Genomic DNA, 23,967 nt, shown 5'->3' on the forward strand with positions numbered 1-23,967 from the left:
CATGAAATGGTTTTGATGAATACTACAGCATCCAAAGTGTACATGACTATGTACACAACTTTAAATTAGAATAGATATGTTGTATGTATCTCCATATTTTAAGAGGGTGTAGAGCCAACGCAGTACTCTTAGTAAAGTTCAAGTGGGTTCCGTGGTCCTTTACTTGGATACCTGCAGGTATGCAGGGCGATTGAAAAATAGTAGGAACTAGAAGATAATAGACAATCGCAACAAGCTCAGGATACCGAAATGATCATTTATTATCATTCGTCTGCTGGTTTTGCCCGAAACATATGGGCTTCTTCGGGTCCATCTTCTATCTCCATATTTATAACACCCATTTGAATTTTGGGGAAAGTCACTGCTTCATTTTCAAATTTCGGATGAAGCAAAGTTTTTATCATCTTAGTAAAAAATAATGCACCTTTTAATTTGAAAATATGCCTATACTTATATGCTGATGTCCATCAAAGCTTATGCTTAATTTTCAGATGACTTTAAAGAAACATTCGGCCATTCAAAGAGATAAGCTATTATTGGCCAATACTTTGTTGTTTCACTTTATGTGAGGAAACAATCGTCATATTTGAGAGTTTATCAATACTGTAAAAATAATTGTTGAAATATTTTTTTTTTTTTTTTTTTTATAGTTACAGATGCTCTCAGAGTTTTCAGACTTGTGTTTCTGAAGATTTGTAAGTACTATAGACTGTTATCTGATAACCAAGGATTTCAATCTTTGTAAATAACCAGTCAATCAAAAAGTGCAGAAATTCATTTCAAAATATTTTCTACCATTTTAATTAATTTTCTACATTTACAATTTAATGCATTTCATAATTTTTTTTTTTTTTTTAGATTACGGATCAATAGTTCAACTTGAAATTTTCGAGATCGGAAAGAAAAGAAAAGCAAGACATTTAGGTCTATGGGGCATCAACAGACTTAATGCGTCTTCATAATCAGTATGTGATGGTTTGGACAATGTTTTAGACCCTACAGCACGGCATGGAGAAATAAAGATGTTGAAGTCTGTATATTTATAAGATAAAATTTATCTTATTGTAATAAGGATGTTCCTATCTCTTTGAGCCATGAAGGTGATAATATTTACAAATATTTGTTTGGCTGTGCTCTGGTGCATGCCTATTAGTACATTTGCATTTTATGTTGTGTACAATGTGAGCAGTGAGAATCAGCCTCTAACACAAATAAGTATGGATACACAAAGTAGACATTTGTATGTTGGAGGAAAGAATAAAATTATACATTTAGATAAAGACTTAAATATGGTACAGGATCATATTATTGGGCCAGTGCAGGACAATAGTAACTGTCCTCCTTCACCTCTAGCCTGTAGTGAAAGACGAACCGTGACACCCAACCATGTCCGTGTCTTGGAAATTAACGACCAAAAAGATTTCATACTTATGTGTGGTTCAGCCAATCAGGGATTGTGCTCATGCCTTTCCCTGAACAACATTTCATCCAATCATACTCTTGTTGCTGTGGACAGAGTAAATTATATCGGAACTACATCTCCTTCCACAGTTTCGGTGGTGTTCGGTTCTCCTCACAAACAATCTGGTAGCACAGATAAAGTCCTCTATGTAGCTATGGGAATGGACAAAAGAGATTTTCAATTCCGTCCAAAAATTATTTCAACACGAGAATTTAACTATATTGATTCATATTGGAACTTGCTCTATCATGTGAGCGAGAAGACATATGGGACGTACCTAACAGCGGATGATTCTGTCCAAGATTTGTTTCAGTCTTACTATATCTACTCATTTGAATACGAGGATTACATATATCATATTTCTGTACAAATGAAGGATCCTTTTGGAAATAAAACTGAAAACAACGTTTTTGTAACAAAAATAATACAGATATGTAAAAATGACCGAATGTATGCGTCGTACACAGAATTGCCTCTCCAGTGTGAACATGACGGAAAGATGTACGAGATTGCAACAGATGCTTTCCTTGCAGATGCACAGAAACTATCATCTACATTTGCAAAAAAGCTGTTTGTTACATTTGGTGCAAACAGACAACTTCATCCAAATCCAGAAGAAAATGAAGGATCAGTCATGTGCTTCTTTGATTTTGTTGAAATCATTAGAAACTTTTCTGATCTTCAAAAAGACTGCTTTTCAGGAAATGCCATACAGCCTGTGTGGGTGTATGGTAGGAAAATATCCTCCCCAAAGATGTGTGTGGTAAGCATGAAAATTGTATGATTAAGTAAGATTTTAATCTTCAGATTAAAAATTGTCTTTATGGGTTGAAATCGTTACTTGTATGATTTTTTAAATGATTACAGGTAGATGAAAAAAATTCTTGAACCTTAGAACTCACTCACTACAAGAATTTGCGACTTTATTGTATGGATGCACTCCTGTTATTGTAGTAGTAATATTAATACTTGCCCTATTCTGTCCAGCATCAAAAATGGTATCACTAGACAAAATGTTAAAAACATCTAAAATTTCATAATAGATTCACGTCTGGTCATCGACAGCTTGCTCATTCCAGGAATGAAGAGAATATATCTGTTCAATTATTAAGATTAAAGAATCGTATTGCATTCAGCAAAAGTAGAAGTATGTAATCGTAAACTATGTTTATAAATTGGTGCTCTGAGAATTTTAAGTTTTGTCCTTTTTTTTTAATTTAGGCAAGCTTTTTCGAAAAAAGTAATTATTGTGGTTATTCAAGTAACATTGGTATTCAAAACTACCAGCCAAAACACCACCTTCTGAGTATGGCTACCACTCACATTCCAAACAACATTTTAACATCAGTTGCCGTGGTAACGCAAGGTGAACATACAGTGGCTGTGATGGGCACGTTTGATGGACATTTACTTAAAACCAAGGTAGGAAGTATAAGATGAGTGCAATAATATCTCGAATATTAATTTTCAAAATATTTATCAATCAAAATGGTCTTTCATTTAGATTTATGTTATACAGTTATACAGGGGAGGTTTTTCCCAGATTTACAGGCCTGATACATAATCGAGATTGAAAAATCAAAGTATTGGTAAGACGATGTATAAAAGTTGATTCATTTCTGTTTTTGAAATATCATATTAAAACTTCTATCAATTATTGGTTATCAAGAAAATCATCAACATGTAGAAAGAGCATATAGTCGGCACTCTGTCTCTCCGGCCGTTTGTCGTCTGTCATAATTTTGATAAAGACAATATAGTGTGATGCATACCGTATGGTGTGCTGAATATCATTTATGGTGTGATGAAAACAATACCATGTGATGAAGACTATTTAAAGTCATGAAAACTGTATGGTAGGATATAGACCACACATTATGTGATGAAGGATGTCTATGATGTGATGAAGATTATGTATGGTGTGATAGATGTTATATATGATATGTGATGAAGACAATGTTTGCGGTAATGTACATTGCAGGTTGATGGAAATCACAGGGTGATGGAACCCTACCTAGAAGTCGATCTAACCAAAGACCCTAACATACCTGTACAAAAAGATATGCAAGTTGATAATGAAGAGAATCATGTGTACATCCTGGCTGGAAGACAGGTAATATACAGATCTGTTAGGTAATAGTCAGGTGATATACAAATCTGTAAGGTAATAGTCAGGTGATATACAGATCTGTTAGGTAATAGTCAGGTGATGTACAGATCTGTTAGGTAATAGTCAGGTGATGTACAAAATCTCTTATGTAAAAAGTCAGGTGATGTACAGATCTGTTAGGTAATAGTCAGGTGATGTACAGATCTGTTAGGTAATAGTCAGGTGATGTACAGATCTGTTAGGTAATAGTCAGGTGATGTACAGATCTGTTAGGTAATAGTCAGGTGATGTACAGATCTGTTAGGTAATAGTCAGGTAATATACAGATCTGTTAGGTAATAGTCAGGTGATGTACAGATCTGTTAGGTAATAGTCAGGTGATGTACAGATCTGTTAGGTAATAGTCAGGTAATATACAGATCTGTTAGGTAATAGTCAGGTGATATACAGATCTGTTAGGTAATAGTCAGGTGATATACAGATCTGTTAGGTAATAGTCAGGTGATGTACAGATCTGTTAGGTAATTCAGGTGATATACAGATCTGTTAGGTAATAGTCAGGTGATGTACAGATCTGTTAGGTAATAGTCAGGTGATGTACAGATCTGTTAGGTAATAGTCAGGTGATAAACAGATCTGTTAGGTAATAGGTAATATACAGATCTGTTAGGTAATAGTCAGGTGATATACAGATCTGTTAGGTAATTCAGGTGATATACAGATCTGTTAGGTAATAGTCAGGTGATGTACAGATCTGTTAGGTAATAGTCAGGTGATATACAGATCTGTTAGGTAATAGTCATAGGTAATAGTCATACAGATCTGTTAGGTAAATTAGGTAATATCAGTGATATACAGATCTGTTAGGTAATAGTCAGGTGATATACAGATCTGTTAGGTAATAGTCAGGTGATATACAGATCTGTTAGGTAATAGTCAGGTGATGTACAGATCTGTTAGGTAATACAGATCTGTTAGGTAATATCAGGTGATATACAGTAATAGTCAGGTGAGGTGATATCTGTTAGGTAATAGTCAGGTGATATACAGATCTGTTAGGTAATATAGATCTGTTAGGTCAGGTGATATACAGATCTGTTAGGTAATAGTCAGGTGATATACAGATCTGTTAGGTAATAGTCAGGTGATGTACAGATCTGTTAGGTAATAGTCAGGTGATAAACAGATCTGTTAGGTAATAGTCAGGTGATATACAGATCTGTTAGGTAATAGTCAGGTAATATACAGATCTGTTAGGTAATAGTCAGGTAATATTCAGATCTGTTAGGTAATAGTCAGATGATGTACAGATCTGTTAGGTAATAGTCAGGTGATAAACAGATCTGTTAGGTAATAGGTAATATACAGATCTGTTAGGTAATAGTCAGGTGATATACAGATCTGTTAGGTAATAGTCAGGTAATATACAGATCTGTTAGGTAATAGTCAGGTGATGTACAGATCTGTTAGGTAATAGTCAGGTGATATACAGATCTGTTAGGTAATAGTCAGGTGATATACAGATCTGTTAGGTAATAGTCAGGTGATATACAGATCTGTTAGGTAATAGTCAGGTGATATACAGATCTGTTAGGTAATAGTCAGGTGATGTACAGATCTGTTAGGTAATAGTCAGGTGATGTACAGATCTGTTAGGTAATAGTCAGGTGATATACAGATCTGTTAGGTAATAGTCAGGTGATATACAGATCTGTTAGGTAATAGGTAATACAGATCTGTTAGGTAATAGTCAGGTGATATACAGATCTGTTAGGTAATAGTCAGGTAATATACAGATCTGTTAGGTAATAGTCAGGTGATTTACAGATCTGTTAGGTAATAGTCAGGTCATATACAGATCTGTTAGGTAATAGTCAGGTGATATACAGATCTGTTAGGTAATAGTCAGGTGATATACAGATCTGTTAGGTAATAGTCAGGTGATATACAGATCTGTTAGGTAATAGTCAGGTGATGTACAGATCTGTTAGGTAATAGTCAGGTGATGTACAGATCTGTTAGGTAATAGTCAGGTGATATACAGATCTGTTAGGTAATAGTCAGGTGATATACAGATCTGTTAGGTAATAGTCAGGTGATATACAGATCTGTTAGGTAATAGTCAGGTGATGTACAGATCTGTTAGGTAATAGTCAGGTGATATACAGATCTGTTAGGTAATAGTCAGGTGATATACAGATCTGTTAGGTAATAGTCAGGTGATATACAGATCTGTTAGGTAATAGTCAGGTGATATACAGATCTGTTAGGTAATAGTCAGTTGATATACAGATCTGCTAGGTAATAGTCAGGTGATATACAGATCTGTTAGGTAATAGGTCAGGTGATATACAGATCTGTTAGGTAATAGTCAGGTGATATACAGATCTGTTAGGTAATAGTCAGGTGATATACAGATCTGTTAGGTAATAGTCAGGTAATATACAGATCTGTTAGGTAATAGTCAGGTGATATACAGATCTGTTAGGTAATAGTCAGGTGATATACAGATCTGTTAGGTAATAGTCAGGTAATATACAGATCTGTTAGGTAATAGTCAGGTAATATACAGATCTGTTAGGTAATAGTCAGGTAATATACAGATCTGTTAGGTAATAGTCAGGTGATATACAGATCTGTTAGGTAATAGTCAGGTGATATACAGATCTGTTAGGTAATAGTCAGGTGATATACAGATCTGTTAGGTAATAGTCAGGTGATATACAGATCTGTTAGGTAATAGTCAGGTAATATACAGATCTGTTAGGTAATAGTCAGGTGATATACAGATCTGTTAGGTAATAGTCAGGTGATATACAGATCTGTTAGGTAATAGTCAGGTGATATACAGATCTGTTAGGTAATAGTCAGTTGATGTACAGATCTGTTAGGGAATTCACGTGATATACAGATCTGTTAGGTAATAGTCAGGTGATATACAGATCTGTTAGTCTGTTAGGTAATAATAATGTACAGATCTGTTAGGTGATAATACAGTCTGTTAGGTAATAGTGATGTACAGATCTGTTAGGTAATAGTCAGGTGATGTACAGATCTCTTAGGTAATTCAGGTGATATACAGATCTGTTAGGTAATAGTCAGGTGATATACAGATCTGTTAGGTAATAGTCAGGTGATGTACAGATCTGTTAGGTAATAGTCAGGTGATGTACAGATCTGTTAGGTAATAGTCAGGTGATATACAGATTTGTTAGGTAAAAGGTAATATACAGATCTGTTAGGTAATAGTCAGGTGATATACAGATCTGTTAGGTAATAGTCAGGTGATATACAGATCTGTTAGGTAATAGTCAGGTGATATACAGATCTGTTAGGTAATAGTCAGGTGATATACAGATCTGTTAGGTAAAAGGTAATATACAGATCTGTTAGGTAATAGTCAGGTGATATACAAATCTGTTAGGTAATAGTCAGGTGATGTACAGATCTGTTAGGTAATAGTCAGGTGATGTACAGATCTGTTAGGTAAAAGGTAATATACAGATCTGTTAGGTAATAGTCAGGTGATATACAGATCTGTTAGGTAATAGTCAGGTGATATACAGATCTGTTAGGTAATAGTCAGGTGATATACAGATCTGTTAGGTAATAGTCAGTTGATATACAGATCTGTTAGGTAATAGTCAGGTGATATACAGATCTGTTAGGTAATAGTCAGGTGATATACAGATCTGTTAGGTAATAGTCAGGTGATATACAGGTCTCTTAGGTAATTCAGGTGATATACAGATCTGTTAGGTAATAGTCAGGTGATATACAGATCTGTTAGGTAATAGTCAGGTGATATACAGATCTGTTAGGTAATAGTCAGGTGATATACAGATCTGTTAGGTAATAGTCAGGTGATATACAGATCTGTTAGGTAATAGTCAGATCTGTTAGGATCAGGTACAGATCTGTTAGGTAATAGTCAGGTGATATACAGATCTGTTAGGTAATAGTCAGGTGATATACAGATCAGGTAATAGTCAGTAATAGTGATATACAGATCTGTTAGGTAATAGTCAGGTGATATACAGATCTGTTAGGTAATAGTCAGGTAATATACAGATCTGTTAGGTAATAGTCAGGTGATATACAGATCTGTAATTAGGTGAATACAGATCAGGTAATAGTCAGGTGATATACAGATCTGTTAGGTAATAGTACAGATCTGTTAGGTAATAGTCAGGTAATATACAGATCTGTTAGGTAATTCAGGTGATATACAGATCTGTTAGGTAATAGTCAGGTGATATACAGATCTGTTAGGTAATAGTCAGGTGATATACAGATCTGTTAGGTAATAGTCAGGTAATATACAGATCTGTTAGGTAATAGTCAGTCAGGTATACAGATCTGTTAGGTAATAGTCAGGTGATATACAGATCTGTTAGGTAATAGTCAGGTGATATACAGATCTGTTAGGTAATAGTCAGGTAATATACAGATCTGTTAGGTAATAGTCAGGTGATGTACAGATCTGTTAGGTAATAGTCAGGTGATATACAGATCTGTTAGGTAATAGTCAGGTGATGTACAGATCTGTTAGGTAATAGTCAGGTGATGTACAGATCTGTTAGGTAATAGTCAGGTGATGTACAGATCTGTTAGGTAATAGTCAGGTGATGTACAGATCTGTTAGGTAATAGTCAGGTGATGTACAGATCTGTTAGGTAATAGTCAGGTGATATACAGATCTGTTAGGTAATAGTCAGGTGATATACAGATCTGTTAGGTAATAGTCAGGTGATATACAGATCTGTTAGGTAATAGTCAGGTGATATACAGATCTGTTAGGTTAATTCAGGTGATATACAGATCTGTTAGGTAATAGTCAGGTGATATACAGATCTGTTAGGTAATACAGTCAGTGTAATGACAGGTAATATACAGATCTGTTAGGTAGATATACAGTGTAGGTATAATATACAGTATCATACTAGAGGTTCTGTGTCATTACTGTGTAGTGTATCAGTTGACTAGAGGTTACTATATGTATTTACTGTTAGTGTATATAAAGTCAGAGCTCCCACCATTTACTGTGTAGTTATCAGTTGACTAGAGGTTACTGTAAGTCTCCCACCATTCACTGTGTAGGTATCAGTTGACTAGAGGTTACTGTAAGTCCCACCATTTACTGATAGTGTATAGTTGACTAGAGGTTAAGTACCATTTACTGTGTAGTGTATACTTACTGTAAGTGTCCTCCCACCATTTGTACTGTAAGTGTCCCACCATTTACTGTGTAGTTATCTGACTAGAGGTTAAAGTGTCCTCCCACCATTTCTGTGTAGGTAGGTGTCCTCCCACCATATACAGTTGTTGTACAGGTTACTGTAAGTGTCCCACCATTTACTGTGTAGTGTATCAGTTGACTAGAGGTTACTGTAAGTGTCCCACCATTTACTGTGTAGTGTATCAGTTGACTAGAGGTTACTGTAAGTGTCCTCCCACCATTTACTGTGTAGTGTATCAGTTGACTAGAGGTTACTGTAAGTGTTCTCCCGCCATTTACTGTGTAGTGTATCAGTTGACTAGAGGTTACTGTAAGTGTCCTCCCACCATTTACTGTGTAGTGTATGACTAGAGGTTACTGTAAGTGTATCAGTTGACAGAGGTTACTGTAACCCATTTACTGTGTAGTGTATCAGTGTGTGTGTCCCACCATTTACTGTGTAGTGTATCAGTTGACTAGAGGTTACTGTAAGTGTCCTCCCACCATTTACTGTGTAGTGTATCAGTTGACTAGAGGTTACTGTAAGTGTGCCACCATTTACTCTGTAGTGTATCAGTTGTCTAGAGGTTACTGTAAGTGTCCTCCCACCATTTACTGTGTAGTGTATCAGTTGGCTAGAGGTTACTGTAAGTGTCCTCCCACCATTTACTGTGTAGTGTATCAGTTGATATAGGTTACTGTAAGTTGTGTTCCTCCCACCATTTACTGTGTAGTGTATCAGTTGACTAGAGGTTACTGTAAGTGTCCCACCATTTACTGTGTAGTGTATCAGTTGACTAGAGGTTACTGTAAGTGTCCTCCCACCATTTACTGTGTAGTGTATCAGTTGACTAGAGGTTACTGTAAGTGTCCTCCCACCATTTACTGTGTAGTGTATCAGTTGACTAGAGGTTACTGTAAGTGTCCCACCATTTACTGTGTAGTGTATCAGTTGACTAGAGGTTACTGTAAGTGTCCTCCCACCATTTACTGTGTAGTGTATCAGTTGACTAGAGGTTACTGTAAGTGTCCCACCAATTACTGTGTAGTGTATCAGTTCAGTAAAGGTTACCCACCATTTACTGTGTAGTGTATCAGTTGACTAGAGGTTACTGTAAGTGTCCTCCCACCATTTACTGTGTAGTGTATCAGTTGACTAGAGGTTACTGTAAGTGTCCCACCATTTACTGTGTAGTGTATCAGTTGACTAGAGGTTACTGTAAGTGTCCTCCCACCATTTACTGTGTAGTGTATCAGTTGACTAGAGGTTACTGTAAGTGTCCTCCCACCATTTACTGTGTAGTGTATCAGTTGACTAGAGGTTACTGTAAGTGTCCTCCCACCATTTACTGTGTAGTGTATCAGTTGACTAGAGGTTACTGTAAGTGTCCTCCCACCATTTACTGTGTAGTGTATCAGTTGACTAGAGGTTACTGTAAGTGTCCTCCCACCATTTACTGTGTAGTGTATCAGTTGACTAGAGGTTACTGTAAGTGTCCTCCCACCATTTACTGTGTAGTGTATCAGTTGACTAGAGGTTACTGTAAGTGTCCCACCATTTACTGTGTAGTGTATCAGTTGACTAGAGGTTACTGTAAGTGTCCTCCCACCATTTACTGTGTAGTGTATCAGTTGACTAGAGGTTACTGTAAGTGTCCTCCCACCATTTACTGTGTAGTGTATCAGTTGACTAGAGGTTACTGTAAGTGTCCTCCCACCATTTACTGTGTAGTGTATCAGTTGACTAGAGGTTACTGTAAGTGTTCCACCATTTACTGTGTAGTGTATCAGTTGACTAGAGGTTACTGTAAGTGTCCTCCCACCATTTACTGTGTAGTGTATCAGTTGACTAGAGGTTACTGTAAGTGTCCCACCAATTACTGTGTAGTGTATCAGTTCAGTAAAGGTTACTGTAAGTGTGCCACCATAAACTGTCTTGTGTATCAGTTGACTAGAGGTTACTGTAAGTGTCCTCCCACCATTTACTGTGTAGTGTATCAGTTGACTAGAGGTTACTGTAAGTGTCCTCCCACCATTTACTGTGTAGTGTATCAGTTGGCTAGAGGTTACTGTAAGTGTCCTCCCACCATTTACTATGAGAATATAATACTCTGTTGTGAAATCATTTATTTTAATTGACTTTATGTGTATCCAATACATGTTAACAGTTTAAAACATATATGATTTCAATAAAAGGCAAGAGTATTGTTTACTCATGATGTCATGTGCCAAAGTATTTTTTTGTTGAAAAAAACTATAAGATTTGCTCCCCATTATACACATTAGGTTTATCAGGATTGAATATCTTCTGACAAGGAATCATGATAACCTAAATGGCTAATTTATCTTATCATTTTCATGCATAACCTTGTGATTCAATATCTAAAGCTAGACAACTTGACCTTTAACCTTGATGATAGATCACCCCAGACTCAGGTCCATATGAGGGGCAAACCCCGATTACCATCCATGGCAACAATTTTGGATCCTCAAATGCTCAGGAGCTGCAGGCACGTGTTGGCAACTTGGATTGTATTCTGAGTAACAGAAACTTCACAAGGTTTTTCTCTTTTTAGCTTTTTTTATATGAGTTAAAAGTAAGACTGTAAATACAGCTCCCTTATCAAAGATCACATTTAAGGTGAGCTGATCACCCTATTGGCCCACTGAATTCTAGAATTTTTATGATAAATAGAATGTTAAAGTTTGTTAATTATAAGAAAGAGAAAGAAAAATGCTTGATGTTTTCTCCGTCATTCTTATGAAAAATTACAAAAATAAAGTACCAAATAGAATTGATAAAAAATGACTAAGACCTACTCAGGTATTGTTTTACAGAAACATAAAAGAAACAAATCATATTGTTTCAGTATAGTTTGCATTGCTCCAGCAGTGACGACTTCCAGCTCACTACCAGTGTCTGTGAAAATTTTTGATGATACCAAAACCGGAATCAAGTACAAAATCGATGGGACCTTTAACCTACAGACAACTCTCTTTAGTTATAAGGTAAGAATTGGGTTCAAAATTAGCCAGGGGAAGAATTCTCATTTTCTCTGAATCAAATTTGAAGAATTGACTTATCCTGAAGACAATAAAATAGTAATTATCTGTCAGTAACTGGTGATTTACTATTGGTTGGCTAATCAAAGGATTGTGAAATATTAATTAATTAATTATTATTGGTAATTCTTGTAAATAACAAAATAATAATGATGAGCATATCGTCTGACATATGTGCTTATTATTGGATCAATATAGTAGTGCTACAATTATTACTACACATCAAAACCTTGTTAAACAGGAGTTAAAATTTTCAGTAAATTTAATACAGAATAACTGTAGACAAATTGTGCTACAGTAAAACTGAATACAACAGAATTACTGTAGACAAATTGTGCTACAGTAAAACTTAATACAACAGAATTACTGTAGACAAATTGTGCTACAGTAAAACTTAATACAACAGAATTACTGTAGACAAATTGTGCTACAGTAAAACTTAATACAACAACGGTCCAAATGCTTTTAACTCCTTGTCCCCAGGTGCCAAAGATGGCCAATTTTACGCCAAGTTTTGGACCAATATCTGGCGGTACAGCCCTAGTCATCAAGGGAGACAACTTGGACATTGGGAAAGATCGTTTTGTCAAAGTAGCCAACATCCCATGTAGTTTAAAAAGGTGAGTGCCTTTGTCAAGGTGAACTCTCTTTAGATTTAAGTGTTGATAATATATGCAGTACTAAACCCGTAAGAATATGTAACTCAATCATTTTGGAAAAAGTAATTGATTAAGGAGGCCAAAGCAGAATTGCTGGAATATGCCTAAATGTATTACACAGTAAAATATACACATATGATGATGTTGTCAAATTAAACTGAAGTCTTTAAATGAAATAGGATTTCTATTGATACAGTTACAACAGGACCATGATTGCCTGTGAGACGACAGCACATACTCCAGGTGGGTTAGGCCGTGAGCTTAGTGGCCCAGTGGTGGTAAATATAGATGGAACCGATTTCCCCATCTACACAGACTTCACCTACATGACAGACTCCTTGATTTCTAAGGTGACTCCACCACGTTCCATGGCCAGGTCAGTGATAACAACCTTTCAATGAGTTAAGATATGATGGCAGAAAGTATTTCTTCTTTCAAATGTTTTCATTATTTTTTTGACAACATTCCCTTGTCTGAAGCAGCTTTGATCAATCAGTACTGAGGGCTAGGAGTGTGATGGTAGTGTGACACGAACATCAGTGTTATGGCAGTGTTTTATTATCTAGTTTTTATGACACTGTGTGGCTGATTGTCATGTCCCCGCCCAGGCATTCATTGATTGGATGGGTGGGTAACCCCTCCCTCCACGCTAGTGGGTGGGTAACCCTCCTCCCCACATGCCAGTGGGTGGGTAATACCCCTCCCCCCACGCTACTGGGTGAGTAACCCCCCTCCCCACATACCAGTGGGTGGGTAACCCCCCTCACCCAACGCCAGTGTGTGGGTAACCCACCTCACCAAATGCCAGTGGGTGGGTAACCCACCTCCCCACACCTCAATGGGTGGGTAACTCCCCTCCCCACATGCCAGTGGGTGGGTAACCCCCCTCACCCAACGCCAGTGTGTGGGAAACCCACCTCACCAAATGCCAGTGGGTGGGTAACCCACCTCCCCACACCTCAATGGGTGGGTAACTCCCCTCCCCACATGCCAGTGGGTGGGTAACCCCCCTCCCCCCACCCCCTCTCCCAATGCCAGTGGGTGGGTAACTCCCCTCCCCACATGCCAGTGGGTGGGTGGGTGGGTAACCCACCTCCCCACACCTCAATGGGTTAGTAACTCCCCTCCCCACATGCCAGTGGGTGGGTTACCCTCCTCCTCACATGCCAGTGGGTGGGTAACCCCCCTCACCCAACGCCAGTGTGTGGGTAACCCACCTCACCAAATGCCAGTGGGTGGGTAACCCACCTCCCCACACCTCAATGGGTGGGTAACTCCCCTCCCCACATGCCAGTGGGTGGGTAACTCCCCTCACCAAATGCCAGTGGGTGGGTAACTCCCCTCACCAAATGCCAGTGGGTGGGTAACTCCCCTCACCAAATGCCAGTGGGTGGGTAACCCACCTCCCCACACCTCAATGGGTTAGTAACTCCCCTCCCCACATGCCAGTGGGTGGGTTACCCTCCTCCTCACATGCCAGTGGGTGGGTAACCCCCCTCCCCCACGCTAGTGGGTGAGTAACCCCCCTCCCCACATACCATTGGGTGGGTAACCCCCTTCACCCAATGCCAGTGGGTGCTTAACCCTCCTCTCCCAATGCCAGTGGGTGGGAAACCCCCCTCGCCCAACGCCAGTGCATGTAGTCGCAGTGGTCGCAGTGAATGGGCCTCAGGTATCCAGTATGATGTCTATTTAACAACATTGGAAGCACAATGTTTTTGAAGACTTTTTTTGGGACTGGGAGTTCCAAATCTGAGGTGGCACTGATACTTGAGGATGGCATATGCTGGGCATGCCAGGTCACAATTATGAGAATGAAGCTCACAGGCAAAATGAATCATGTGATGGTTCTTGGATGTTGTTCAGCTGTGCGATGGAGTGTTGTGCTGGTGTTCTGAAGTTAGCAATGGTGAACATTGCCTGTAGTTAGATGAGTGACTGGAACTTGTGTAGAACCTGTATGACTTGGGCAAAGTATGAGTTTCCTTCTGTTTTTTGGGATTTCTGAATTTCACAGCATGACATCAATTGTATGTCCATTATGACATCATAATTATTAACATAGATACACGTGTATGGCGATATCATCTGCAGGATTTAATACTCCGTTACGGAAGAGTCATTTTAGTTGAAATCAAGTTATCCATATAAGGTAATGCACATGAAGAAATTGAGTACATTGTTATAGTCTTCTTTCAATTTTTTGAGTGATATATTTTTCTCAAATCTGGAGCTAAAATGTCAGGATAGCTGAAACTATACTGAACTCAGTTGGTTCATAACTGGTTATTCCTTAAGTATTCTTCTTACCTGTGTAGTTTTCTATTTTTAATTCATACAGTGGCGGTATAAACCTGACAGTGACCGGGACAAATTTACACATTGTGTCTGATCCTCAGATAGGAGTCACAATTGTCAAGTCCAAAAAGTCGCCTCCAACGCAGGTAAGACATTGGCCTTCTAACCCTATACTCTACTGTACCAACCATACATGTTATTATAAAAAGGACAGACACCTCTAATGTACACACTAGGTCTCTGTTACGAAATTAAGTATCTTGTCTTCCTTTTTGTCATTCTCTGTCAGCATTAATCTCTAAGGTAAAATCAACGCATCCTTTTTTTTCTTTATTATTAAAAACTTTTTTTTTTTTTTTTTATTTGTCTGTTAACACCAAAAATATTGTTGAATTTATCAACATTACAGATATATTGATTGTCAATGTAAGGCATGATGATTGTTCAAGATGGCAGGCACTTTTGTATTGGCAAAATATTAGCATGTAATCCAGTTCCATACTTTTGATCAATCATTGAGGGAGGGGTGAAATAATGTGTGTGATATACCTTTATATCTGCATTTAAAAGATGAACATATCAACAAGTTGTATATCATTATATGTGTTACAGAAATGTAAAGCCACAAGTGATGGTCGAACAATGTACTGCCCCTCGGTCAACATCACAGGTTTTGTCGAGGAAAATCTTCCTCTCAAATCTGAGGAATATCACATTTGGTTCAAAATGGATGGCATCAAGAAACTCGGCCCGAAGGAATTTGTTGACCAATCTTGGATGATATTTCGATACTATCCTGACCCTATCTTCTACATGTTCAGCGATAGTGGACATCTGCGTAGTATAGACATTGCTGAGACAACGTTGGATATTAAGGTAACCTGCCTTGATTATATCAGGCCATTATTTGTCACTACTTCACTAAAACTTGTCCATTAGCCTTGTCTCTCTATCACTTTGTCCTGGTCATATCTGGTTTTCTAAAACAAAATATGGTAATGTAATGCATTTTTTTAGGTCACCTGAGCCGAATGGTGACCTATTGTCATCATGATTTGTCTGTCATCGTGCGTCATAAACTTTTCACATATTCGACTTCTTCTAACAAACTACTGAATGGATTTTAACCACACTTGGCACAAAGCATCCCCATGGGAAGCTGCTTCAAGTTTGCAAAGAAAAAGGGTGTGGCCCAAATAGGGGCTGCAGGATGGGGAAAAAGGGGGTAAAATTAGGTAAATCTTTAAAAATCAAGAACCACTGGGTTGATCATGTTCAAACTTGGTACAGATGTTTTACACACGGTCCTGTACAAGTGTTGTTACATTTTTGCAACATTTTAAAATCCCCAGATTATTGACATATATTCCTCAGGTGACCGTTAAGGCCCCTTGGGCCTCTTGTTATTGGATAATATTCCTGATCTCATTACCGATATACCCATGGATTGTTAAGTTGTTGCTATGAAGCTTTTTCTGATACTAGCCCAAATATGGCAGCCATCTTTCTTGTTTAGACAAATGATTGGTATAGACAATGGAGAAATTTATGGTAATGACATGCTTAAATGTGTAAGTGAAATGTGAGGTGGAGAGTATGATGATAATAATTTTAGTGCTATATACCATATCACATTTCTCTGGTTGCAAGTGCATTTGTCGGTGATGTAAGAATGTCAATGAATATGATAACTGTGACTGTAGATAAAATTCTCAGACAAGAATTAACTTGAATTGTCATACATATCACAACTAAATGAAATAATTTGTCACATGGCATTGTTTCCTACCATTACTGGATTATTCTAAACAGAATGATTCACACATTCCAATCTCTTTTTGAAAGAAACATGCTTACAATTTGAGGTGAGTCCCCCATCATTTCTCAAAGTCTCTCTGTTGTTTATCGATCTGTATTTCAGTGAACAAATACCTTTGCCATTCACAAAAAGACATGCCAAATTTTGGGTATATACACTAGGAATTAATATAAACAACAATTTAGGCAGATAATCCACACAGAGAAACGTTTTAGGCCTTTTCATTAGCCTTGACCTACATCCAGACCAGATTCTGTTGACAGCTTGACACTCAAGGGTATATATTCCATCTATCCATCTAGTAGATCATTTTTGCATAAATTTAGCATCATGTTTCATATGTCTGAGTCCAAAGTTGACATTTCAATTAATCAGGTTCAGTTAACAAAAAAGATAATGTCAAGCAAAACAGGCCATTCATTTATTCAGAAATTTATTTTAAGTTTTTTTTTTTTTTTTTTTATTTTTAATTAATTAAATTATTTTTCAGGAAATAACAAATGAGATTTTTTTTTGTTTTGTTTTGAGGGAGACATCTTATTTTGATACTTGTTCTCTTTTGGTGGTAATGGTTTCTTGTCCAGTCAATCAGTTTTAGATTATTCAATATAACTCCATGAAAGTTGCTGTGAATTGCCTGAAGTCAATGTGCAGTGCAGTGCTGTTAGATCACTGACCTTGACCTCAAGATCAAAGGTCAAACAAGCTGATTTTTTCAATAAGATCTTGTCTGCGAGATAATATTAACAGGTTATCACAATGAAAGTTGTTGTACACCTGTCACTGTGACCTTGACCTTTAAGGTCAAAGGCCATAATATTTATTTAAGAGATGACCCCACTTGAAATTCTGTCACCTCAAACCAAAGTATTATACAAATGTAGTTTTTTTAGGGATTTTAGTAACAGTGCAACATTCTGTAGATATAAGTTATTGAGAGGGGATAAGTCAAAACACAAGTTAATCTATATGTGCAAAATGTGGTGAATATTTGCTCGTAGTATTGTGTTTTAAATGTTATTAACCAATTCTGATGAAAAACCTTGCGTGCAATAGTTGTTATATTCAACATATATGTTTTTCTGTGCCTTGACTACTTAAACTTGCCAGCATTGTTAACAGTAACAAATACAACAAAATTGATATTTAAGGAAAATAATATCTTTCTTATTCACCAGTCCATTTTCAAAAGTAACAGATATGCATTTATTTGCTTGAAATGGGAGACAAACGTTTTTACCGAAAACAAATCTTTAGGTTAGTGTTTTTATGTTATAGGGAGAATATCTCAACTATGGTATATCTAAGGTAGATGTTGTGGTGAGAGTTGGGACCAATGGACTGTGTGACGTCATCGACCTCAAGAACACTGTCATGACCTGCACCTTACATAACAAGCCTGCTGAAGCCTCATCACAGAAACATCGTGTAACAGTAAGTTTCTATCCATCATGAGTTTTAATATCATGTCTAATTGCAACAAATATGACTAAGGCGTTCTTTACTGCAGAACCAGACTTTCGGATATTTCTGATCTACGTATTGCTGGATAAGGAAAAACATAAATGACAATGCAATGGGATATTTTCAGGTAAAAGCCGGTGGAATAAAGAAAGATATTGGATTTCTAGTCTTCACAGAGAAGGAGGAAACAGCCCCAATCACAACCATCATCATTGTAACTATCATCATTGTCATCATAGTCCTTCTCATCATCCTACTCATCGTCATGAAGAAGAAAGAAATTTTTATATTCGGAAAGACATCAGATCCGTACATGGCCCATTACCAGGCTGTACGCACGGATGTTAATGGCCAGAATCGAGCAAATGGTTAGTATTCAACAAAGATTGCTTCATTACCAGTTCTCGTTTTTAATGCCTTCCATTATAACTTTCTGATTATAACCATATATCCAACATTTCCCTGATGTTGCCATAAGTTCCTGGATGTCAAAAAATATTATAAGATATCTCTCTACTCTGGTATCAATGATTTTTTTTTTGTCACTTTGCTGACTTCCGTCCTTTTTCCGAAACTAGAATATCAAATATAAGATATGTAAATATAAAAAATTTAATATTTATATTCTTTTACCTATGTATGATTTATGAATAATTTCAATTTGAAGCAGCTTTGAGGTGATTGACTGAGAGATATGATTATTATCGGCAGATTACACGGAACAGCGGATGTCAGAAAGTGGAGCAGCAGCCTCTCTCCTATCGGGTATAGATGATGATACTCTGCTGGTTCTCAGAGATAAAAATCTGCTTATTGAAAGAGAGTGGCTCACACTTGGGGAAATCTTAGGGAGAGGTGAGTATTTCTATTTATTTCAGAGAGGGGTTAGTACAATCAATGTATGTTAAAAGTAGGTGTTTTAATAATTGTTCATAAGAATTCAATGTATAAACATTACATTTAGTCTGAATTAAGGAAACTTGACTGGTCCATACAGTCGTACAGCCATTAGGGAACTTAACTGATCCTTAGAGTGTACAGTTGTATTGGAGAAAATAGCGGATGGAGCTGGTAGAAAGACGATAAAAAGTATAGAGGCTGGTAACTATGTATTGTATTGGATTCGGCTACACTTGGCACAATGTACTGGATACGATATTCACATTTTACTTAAGTATCCAAGGGTCAATTCCCTCATATGATTTTGGTCACATTCTTACCTGATCGTTTCTCTAGGTTCTCCAGTTTCCTCAAACATTAACACTTGTTAATTATTGTTGTTAAATAAGTGAAAATCAGTTTGAATTGAAATCAAATGAAATAGTGAAGATTAATGACGGCAGTGCAAAGCAAGGATTTTCAATTGTACATTTTCTTTTAACACACGATTTAATTTCAGGTCACTTCGGTTGTGTACACAAGGGTTACCTCACCCTCCCAGGTGCAAAAGAAGATTCATTGGTGGCAGTCAAGACATTGCACAGTGAGTATTTACAAATAAAATTCAGTATTGGTACATTTCCATTATTCCATCATAGTTTGAGCAAATACTGTGGTTTTTTGGTGAATAAATAAACAATTTTGGTATTACACTGTTCCATTGTAAATTTTTAAGCAATCCTTTGTTATTTTGATATGGAGAAATACTAAATGTCTTCCCTTATACTTACATTCAATGCACTTTAAATCTTTTTTTTAATTTTTTTTTGTGATTTTACTATTTTTCATCAATACATGGATAACCTTTCCACCATTAAATTCACAGATATTGAAGCTTATGTTTCAGGTTGTTACAGTCAACAATGTCTTCATGTCAATTATTCACTACTATATTTTCTGATTGCCTGTAGCACCGACTACATCACTTTGTATGATTTTGTATTCTAACACCACACATGCACTTTTGTAGATGACAGCCCAAGAGAAATTGATGTACAGAGTTTTCTGGAGGAGGCCATGCGTATGAAAGACTTCCATCACGACAACGTGCTTACTCTGACTGGAATCTGTTTTGGAATGGATGACATGCCTCTGGTTGTGCTACCTTACATGAGTCATGGCGATCTGTTGTCTTACATACGTAATGAACAAAATGTAAGTATATAAGTATATGCTGCTGTCTTCTTTTCCCATAAATACACAATGACTAAGAAATGTGAGATGTATTACAGGATGCCTTATTTTTGTAGAAGAGTTATAATTTTAGCCAATATTACACTATATATACCTCCTCCTTTTTAAGTCATTTAAAAACAGTTGACAGGTGTTTCTTTTTAATATAATATAGTGATTGATAATTTTTTAAGCTCTTTAATTCCGAAATTGGAATTTATTTTTCATTTTAGAATCCAACAATTAAAGACCTGATAGTTTATGGTATAGATATTGCCCAGGGTATGGATTACTTGTCAGGACTCAAGTTTGTCCACAGAGATCTGGCCGCCAGGAACTGCATGTAAGTAGAGGTTTGCTCAGATCAAAAAATTATGAAATTTGAAATTAGTTGTAAATTAAGGATGATGTTGTTGTGATTTCTTTGTGTTGTTGATTTCTTTGTTTACTACCAACATTTAACATAACTGGTTCCTTCTGATTTAAGTTACCCCCTCCCTTGAACAGTTGTTGCATTTGTTTAAAAAAAAAATTTCATGGTCCTGAAATAAGGCTGCCCTTTAGCTTACAGGAAGAAGTAACTTGTTGTCTTCAGGGTAATTCTAGGATAGATATTGAGATTACAATGTTTTCTGTATGTTTGTACACATAGGTTGGATGAAAATTTCAAGGCCCTGGTTGCTGACTTTGGCTTGTCCAGGGATATCTATGAACGGGATTACTACAGTAGTGACAACAAGAAGAGTAAACTGCCTGTCAAATGGATGGCTCCAGAATGTCTTGAGAAGGGAAATTACAACTCCAAGTCTGATGTGGTTAGTACAGTCTGTGTGTAGAAATGTAGTTGTAATGTTTTTAAATTGTCCTAACATCCAGCATCAACAAAATATTTTATCTCTGATTTTTTCATAACATCATTGAAAATTACACAGCATAATTGAAATATAACATTTTATCTCTTTATATCAGTGGTCCTTTGGTATCTGTCTCTGGGAGCTGATGACAAGGGGAGTTAACCCTTACCCTGAGGTAGACAACTGGGATGTATTGAGATACATTAAGGCAGGCCGAAGGATGCCACAACCTCCTTTCTGTCCTGATACATTGTAAGTAAACTCAAAACCCACCTTCTAAATATCCTATAGCAGTGGTGTAATGTTTTAAGAGTAGTAATGCTCATTCACATTAATTATCTCAATTAGGCTTTAAAATACGGAGTTATACACCTTTGTTTTATTATGTGTTAAATGTATATCAAATTCAGTTACTTATGTTTGCATATGAGTATCCACTTTAAGATGTTTAAATATCTTGTACTAAAATTAGGTCTTGTTCCATTTTAATAGTATTAGAGTGACACAAGGAGGGGCAACAGGATATATTTCTGTACATAGTGACAATATACAAAGTTATGGCCCTTGATTCCAGCTCTTTCACTTTATTAGAGACATGTCCCATATAATATATATCACCTAAATTACTTAATGTATGTGGTCACCTCTGGGGATTACATAATGTTACAATATGAAATAGGTTGTATGTGATTGATATAGTAGACTCTGTCTAAACCAGACTTTGTGCGATCCAGATATCTGCCTAATACGGTTTAAGTCTCATTGTCAACATTAAAACAATTTACTCTCTACAATTAATTTGTTTCAGATACAAAATTATGACAAAATGCTGGATGTTTAACCCAAATGAGCGTCCCACCTTCTCCGAACTGGCTCACGAGGTACGGGAGATGGTCACTGTTCTACAGCAGCAGATGAAACAAGGCCAGAAGCGTAGTAACATACAAAGTACCTATGTCAATGTAGAAACTGCCACCGACTACCATTATGGTGACGCTAACCAGTCTGCCATCATGACACCTGATGCGGAAGAACACGATATTGAACCTACAGAACCAAACACAACAATTGCATAGTCCCAATGCTCAATAATCTTTCTGATGTACTTTAGAGGGCTTTTTTTTTTTTTTTTAATTTTTATTACATCTTCAATGTGTCATAGTATTATATTGTGTTTGATTGATATGGCATGGAATGCCTTGAGTTCTTCAGATACAATGATATCTATGTGTGAGACTGATAGTGTATACCTGTTTAGCTTTAATATGGTTTGTTTGGTGCCGAATCAGTCTGGATGAAATATAATGAACAAGTTTCTCAATGGTGTTCTCGATTTTTCCAGAATATTTTACTAAATCATTGTGCTGTCGTTAATTCCTTCTCAAACGAGACCTCAATGTATGAACTGTTATAATTTAGATATAATCCTGTGTTGTGTACTTCACAATTAGATATATATGTAAAGAAGTGAAATATCAATGTATACTTGTTGTCAACTCACCTCAGGGCTGCATGATGGTAGCCGTATGATTTGCTCAAATCATGAAAAAATGATTGATTTACTTAATATCCTTCTGCGTTGGATCAGTATTTAAAATTCTTAAATCAATTTTTGGATCTAATTTTAGCCAAATAATGTTCAAACATAATATAGGACATTATCTTACTACCTATAGATAACTAAACAATTAGAATTGACTAGAAAGTCTTTTTACCTGTTTATCCTTTAAACACCTTTTCACCCTTGATTCTGTAGGGCTATGACCAGATCATAGATGATAAGAGATCAACAACACAGATGATATTGATATTTTCAAAAACTTCTATCGATCATAAAAACAAGATTTAGACTTTTTCTTAAAATATTTTAATTTTATATAAGTAAACTTTATGGTGTTCATGAAAATACATAGGATCCAAGTTCAGTAGGTTCCATTGTAGATCAATTTGTGATGTAAGATAATGGTTATTTTCAAATTTGTATACACTGATGAACTGGTTCTCCAAAAACCTTAATTGAAATAAAATCTTGAAATAGACACTTAATTGTATGATCACCATGACAACCATCAATGTTTGTTGTTTGTAGATGTTGTATTAAAATTTGTTGTTTTTTTATGTTGATATATTTTATTGAAGTTTATTCATTTTTTTAAGGGTTGTTGTTATTTACAAAAGTTAGATACTGAGTACATTCCAAAAAGTGTGGAGTTATCCAAACTTACAAATGATTTTTCTGAAAACTTAGTTTTATACCATGTTTATGTATATCAATGATAACCTGTATCATAGTGAGCATTTTATAGTATTAATTGTGGCAACTCAAAGTGGTTAAATTACCCAACAAAACCAATTAATAGCATATGAGAAATTCCAACCTGTTGATTGGATAAAAATGTATCTTGACTGACTAAAATATCATTTCAAGCTTTCATGTGGAATTAAACACATACTGAAGGTATTGTATAATTCAGATAAATTTAACAAACTTATGATCAATGGTTTGAACTGCATGTTTCCCTAAACAAACAAAACTGAACAATTGTACAAACGAACCTCAGATACTATAGAAACCACATATCAGTGTTCCACTTTTATTTATCAAGTTTCATTCACCTTTTTGTTTATGTCAAATGTGTCGTGGCTAATTTGTGTCTTTATTTGATTTTTATTTTGTTTAAGAAAACTTTGATTTATTCTACAGAAGTGCTCTATCTATAACATAAGTAAACATAGATATATGGGGTTTTGTGATTTATAAGGTAATTGTTTTAATTGATTTTATGTTAATATAAAAAAAAATACTAATAGCTAACAATCATTGCGTTCATTTATTTTTCCAATATCAGTAATTCTTGAATAATTGATTTTCATGAAATGTGATAGAAAAATGATTTCTTGGTGTAAA

At 36.2% G+C, this 23,967-nt stretch overlaps 1 protein-coding gene across 1 annotated transcript; it reads left to right on the forward strand.

The window, feature by feature from the left end:
• The first annotated feature begins 1,094 nt into the window (after positions 1–1,094).
• Positions 1,095–22,135, forward strand: LOC132558587 (hepatocyte growth factor receptor-like). Its single transcript, XM_060223174.1, has 18 exons — positions 1,095–2,225; positions 2,684–2,884; positions 3,444–3,575; positions 11,211–11,350; positions 11,661–11,799; positions 12,337–12,473; positions 12,709–12,888; positions 14,854–14,956; positions 15,423–15,686; positions 17,908–18,063; positions 18,221–18,461; positions 18,805–18,948; positions 19,493–19,576; positions 20,003–20,187; positions 20,439–20,548; positions 20,858–21,020; positions 21,175–21,311; positions 21,868–22,135. Exons 1-18 carry the CDS (start codon positions 1,095–1,097, stop codon positions 22,133–22,135), a joined length of 3,915 nt encoding a protein of 1,304 aa, XP_060079157.1.
• The last annotated feature ends 1,832 nt before the right edge of the window (positions 22,136–23,967 follow it).

The sequence above is a fragment of the Ylistrum balloti genome, unplaced genomic scaffold (assembly GCF_031769215.1).
Source record: "Ylistrum balloti isolate Yb309-2 unplaced genomic scaffold, AGI_CSIRO_Ybal_v1 Utg370800, whole genome shotgun sequence".
Lineage (NCBI taxonomy): Eukaryota > Metazoa > Mollusca > Bivalvia > Pectinida > Pectinidae > Ylistrum > Ylistrum balloti.